At 38.1% G+C, this 5,567-nt stretch overlaps 1 protein-coding gene across 1 annotated transcript; it reads left to right on the top strand.

Annotated features, from left to right (window-relative positions):
• The first annotated feature begins 291 nt into the window (after positions 1 to 291).
• On the top strand, positions 292 to 5,256 carry LOC127656278 (40S ribosomal protein S19). Its single transcript, XM_052144521.1, has 6 exons — positions 292 to 356; positions 949 to 1,025; positions 1,173 to 1,273; positions 2,676 to 2,859; positions 3,038 to 3,092; positions 5,200 to 5,256. Exons 2-6 carry the CDS (start codon positions 949 to 951, stop codon positions 5,224 to 5,226), a joined length of 444 nt encoding a protein of 147 aa, XP_052000481.1. The 5' UTR covers positions 292 to 356; the 3' UTR covers positions 5,227 to 5,256.
• The last annotated feature ends 311 nt before the right edge of the window (positions 5,257 to 5,567 follow it).

Consider the following 5,567-nt stretch of genomic DNA (forward strand, 5'->3'; position numbering starts at 1 on the left):
TACACTCCTAATTGGATTACTCCGCTGTCCACACGCATAATACACGATTTCTTTGTCTTGTGTTATAAATTGTATTAAATCGATTAACATGAATGCAATGGGCATTCTTTCTTACACGTAGACAAAATCATAGTTTTAGCTGTATTTCGTGGTCACAATGTTGCACAGATATTGTAAAATGTAATAACTGAATATTTTTGTTTGCGCTTGCCAAGCACTCTTCAACAAGCACTCTTCAACACCAACACTACAGCCTCTCACTTCCGCAAATCTCGCGATATGGAGCGTGATACACCCCTGTTAACACACTAAGGAAACCCTGCGCGATCCTCTTCCTTTTGCTATCCGCAAGCAAGGTAGTACATTCTCCTCAGATCTGTGGGTTATAAAGAAAAAATGTAGCATAGTCTGGCTGTAGCTCGCTCCCAGAATAACTTTAGTATTAAACTATATTTTAAATTTACGCTGGATTGTCAATACATTAAAATGGAGATTTCCTGTAGTTTGAAAATAAAGATGAGATCGCATGCTAAGGAGCCCCGATGTTCAATGGCTGCGCCCATGCAGATGCATTGAGGCCTGGTCTCATCCAGTCTCGCATTGCTTATATCATCAGATACGATACGAAGTCATCAGTTAGTAGTTATACAGATAGTTTTCAATGATTAAAATTATTTGTTGTAACTCGATATGTTTTTGTTGGATGATTATGAATCTGCTTTTCAGCGTCTCTATAAACGTGGTCGGTAGCCGCATTGCTAACACGCCGAGTCAAATCAGCCACAACATTTATTTAATTATTATGAATGTGTGCCTTGGATCTCTCTAATGAACTTTCTTGTCTCTTGTTTTTCTTAAAAATTGAACATCCCACTTCATATTGTGCCTGTTAGCTAGCTCAATTTCATGTGGCTTGCTCATTTTAACGGACCGTAAATATCTTTCTAGATGCCAGGTGGTGGTGTAACGGTGAAAGACGTCAACCAGCAGGAGTTTGTCCGTGCACTGGCAGCTTTCCTCAAAAAGTTAGTCCCATATGTTGTTAATTTGCCCAGTATTGATCGTAGTCATAGCCCTACATTGATTGCTTGAGCCTTCATTGTCTTCAAAAGTACTGGAATACTTTAGTCGTGTATTGCTGTTCCTTTTGAAACCCGTTTGTGTATTCACAGGTCAGGGAAGCTGAAGGTGCCAGACTGGGTTGATATTGTTAAGCTAGCCAAACATAAAGAGCTGGCTCCCTGCGATGACAACTGGTTCTACATTAGAGCTGGTGAGTGCTGTTCCCCTCATTAAAAAAAAATGTGGAAACGCCTGGTTTTACATTTAGGATTAAATGTATGGTGTCGCAAAAAAGGTCAAGTTGATCACTTTGCAAAAGGACTGTCACTAGATTTCAGTTGAGTTTTTCACTAGAGATGTATCAAAGCCTCAGCTCAAAAACTCAAACCCTTGAGTTACATTTGTGTAAACACAAACACTAAACACAATGGTTTGTCAGGTACTGTCGGCCTCTGAACAGTTAACTTAATCTTGAATATTTATGCACATCCCTGGAGCTGATGAAACATTTTCCCTGAGAATATTTTCGCAATAATGAAGCGTGTCCTGAAATTCTGTCAGCTGTAAAAAAATAATAAAAATATAATGTGATCCCTTAATTTATTTATTGCATGTAAAACACTGGATAAGCTTTAAATGTTTATTTTTGTTAGACAATTTCTTTTAATGGGCACAGTTTTATAATGTTAGCAGTTTTATCATGATTGACTGTAATTGGAAACTAATTATCTTGTAATTATTATATGCCATAATTTCTGTGTGGTATTTTGGTTTTAGCTGCAAGGTAGTCCCTGAAGATTGGAGATAGACTTGATCATATTTAGTGTGTTCACTTGTATGCAAACATTCTTGGTTAGATCTTTTCTGTTGTTTGAGTCTGTGTTGATCAGTGATGAGTCAGTGTAATGGTTTTTGACTGTAGTTTGTGGTGAAGGTTTATGTAATTTATAGGTGCATAAGTGTTAAAAAAAAGTATATGAATAGATATCAAATTGAGAGTTTGTGAATCAATATGCAGCTCTAAATGAGTGTTTTGATAGATTATTATACTATTTATTTTTTATGCTTCAAAAAAAGGTCAGTTTTTATAACTTTAATGATAAAACCTCCATACAAAGGCTGTAAATGCACAGTACTTCAAAAAAACAGTTACTTGATTTTAATGTGTATTTTGTAGTTACAGCCAGACCTGTCTCTGTCACAGGACAATTTGCAGTCTTAAGAATCCCAATTTTGGACAGTGTGAAGTTGTTCTAATCAATGAGAATAAATAAAATGGATGTATCAGGAATGGTTTTGGAAGTGCATCATGACTCAAATTGAATCATGAGGTGCCCAAAGATTCCCACCCCTAACTAAGTATACCCAGGCATTTAGGCTTTATCATTCATGTCCCTGAATTGTTAAGTGTCAGCAATTGCTATGCATGCTGCCAAACCAAATTTTTTAACTGACACTTAAGAAAATTAAGAGCTGAGGACGAGTTCATAGAAACCGCAATTACAGATTTTATGCTAATGCATCCATTTTAGTCTTGGAAGGACAAGTGATGTTTTTCTTTGACTTGTAACATTAACTGTCCTGATATATATTTTCTGACCCTTCCCTCTTAGCCTCCACAGTGCGTCACCTGTACTTGCGTGGTGGTGTTGGTGTGGGCTCTATGATCAAAATCTATGGAGGGCGTAAGAGGAATGGCGTGTGCCCCTCTCACTTCAGCGTGGGCTCCAAAAACGTGGCCCGTAAAGTTCTCCAGGCCCTTGAGGGTCTCAAGATGGTGGAGAAAGACCCCAATGGGTGAGTGTCCCCTAGCAATTTTCAGTTGTCTTACAATAAACAGACTTATTTAGATTTTTTTGTGTTGTATTCAGGCCTTTTTAATCCTTTTTACTTGGCCATTTTAGTAATATAGATTGTCACTTGTGTCTTTACTTTTGACTATACCCCCAAATTATTTTCAATTATTATCTCTCAGTGGACGTAGAGTGACCCCTCAGGGGACCAGAGACCTGGACAGAATTGCTGGGCAGGTGAGGACCGTTCTCATAAATATAACTATATTTGTGAACCTTAATTTGGTTTGATAAATTCACATGTAAATGCCTGAGTTTGCTGACACTATTGACTGTTCTCAGTTGAATGCAGTTTATTGACTGTTCTCAGTTGAATGCAGTTTATCCTGCAAACAGTGTTTTTCAGAATTAAATAACAATAATAATGCTTGCTGTAGCCCTGTAATCACTGTTTTGTCACTACACATAATCGAGCATGAGTAAGCTATCTTCAAGCCCTGGATGTAATTGACCTATTCTTGCTTAAAGTTTTAAGAGCTCGTTAATTAAAGGTGCACTCAGTAACATTTGTCTTTGTGTCATATTAGAATTACACTGACACCTAGCTGCTTGGATGCAGCATCATTTAAAATCTGTAGTTTTTACTTTGATGCCAATGTAGTAGTCACTTAAATACTTAAATCAATAAGTGAAATTGTCAAATAAGAGGATGGTAACTGAGATTAAGTTAGTATTTGGCTGGCAGGGCTTAAAGTATTCCGGCACTGTGCCGGATCTCCGGCGTGCAGCCATGAGGGAAAAAAATGTAATAATATTTGGGAACCTCATGCGGTTTAATATTTTCTAGTCAATTTATTTCACCTACCAATCATATGAGAGGATCTCAGCTCTAACTAACGTTACAAGCCTATCAGAAGCAGAGAAGTCCTGGCAACACCGTATGATTGACACCCATACGTCAATCTCACGTTAGCGTTGTCGGCGAAATGGAGCGCAAGTTTATGAAGCCTGGGGATGATGTCCTAGCAATAGATCAAAATAAATTAATAGACTCAAAAATAAATGGCGCTGGGCGTGGATTTAAGAAAGTAGAGATGGCGAGCCTTTTGCCAGTTGGTGCCAGAAACTGAGAGAGCCCGATTTGCTCGAAGCTACTGTATGCCAGCAGCGGTAAGAAAGTGCTTGCTCGTCATGATTTAGACTCCAGTCATAGAGCTGCTGCCCGTGCACTCAAACTTACCACGACGTTGCCGGGGCAAGTGCTACAGCTGACACACCGTTGTCTATGACAGACCGTGTCTGCGATTTTTAAAAATACGTGCAGAACATGATTTGTCATTCAGAATTTCGCAGCCACTGGTCACCCTGTGTAGAAAACTAGCAGAAGACAAAAAAGCGTTAACTAGCCTGTCGGTTTCAAATCAACATGCGAGTTACATGAACACTCCATCTTCTGGTCCAAATGTCTTAAAAAGAACGAGTTTGCAGGACTTTGCTTACAACCCGGAAAAAAAGAAAAAATAAGTGATAATGGCCTTGATTTTCACTTCTAATCTTCAGTTTATCAGTTCAGTTCTTTAGCACTTTGAGTACTTGTTATTTAAGCACTTTGAGCACTTGTTATTGTTCAGAAGAAAACACTTTATTTGACATGGTACTTTTAAATAAATGGTGCAAAGCATAATCATTGAAGAGAAGTGAATCTGTCCATGTTAGTCTCAGTTTACCAGTTTAAGCACTTTAAGCTCTTGTTACTGTATTTTTGATATTATCGTCAATATTTGAAGATAAGTCTGTCTGTGCAGTCCGTCCATCAAGGGTTTGCTGGATTTTGTGACAGTGAAATCTCTGATTTAGTATTTGGGCATGGGGCTGTCTCTAAAAAAAATAAAAGCATGGACATCCTCTGAATGCTTGCGCTTGTTTTATGCCCCCTTGTTGCTGCTCCACTCTCCCTGCAAGCTACCGCTGTGCGCAAATCCAATGCTGGAGGAAGTAAACAAGGTGATTGAATTTCATGCTTGCTGGGCTGCCGTATGGCGGCATTTTATTCTGCCTGATGCCCTTAATGAGCTCAATTCTGATGAGTTAACGTGATTTTGTTGAGCTTGCCTTGGCTGTTTCTTCTGCACTCTGACTCTTTCCAGAGCACTGATATGCTTGGCTTCTCATTGATGGCTCGAGCAAAAACGATGTCCGTGTGGAACATCATGTTTGCTCTTATTTCTTGGTTTAAGATCTGTACTAGAACTGATGAGGATGCTTAATATTTTCAGCAGTTGATATTAATTTCTCAAGGTTTTTTTTAAATATGTTAATTCTTTTTTTGTTCTTGTTTTTGTAGGTAGCTGCTGCCAGCAAGAAATCTTGAAGTGTAAAATAAAATTTTGTGAGAAACCCACCCTTGTCTCCGTCTTTTGGTTTTGTGAATGAAATATTTGGAGTTTCCCTCCATTGTAAAAGCCAAGAACAATGTGGGAGTACATTGTCATCCTAAATCCATTAGCATAATGTAAAAAAAAGAAAGAAAAAAAGGTGCTTTTTTTCATATTTTAACCAAATGCTCTAATACTGCAGGGGCTTTGAGTCATTTCACATTAATTCAGTTTCACAGGTTCATCAGTCAAACTTCTTGCATCATCTTGTTCTTAGTCTTATGAACAGCAAGAATGGATTCTTTTATTACTTTTTTGCAAGGATACTCATTATCAT

This window comes from Xyrauchen texanus, chromosome 15, assembly GCF_025860055.1.
Source record: "Xyrauchen texanus isolate HMW12.3.18 chromosome 15, RBS_HiC_50CHRs, whole genome shotgun sequence".
In the NCBI taxonomy this organism is placed as follows: domain Eukaryota; kingdom Metazoa; phylum Chordata; class Actinopteri; order Cypriniformes; family Catostomidae; genus Xyrauchen; species Xyrauchen texanus.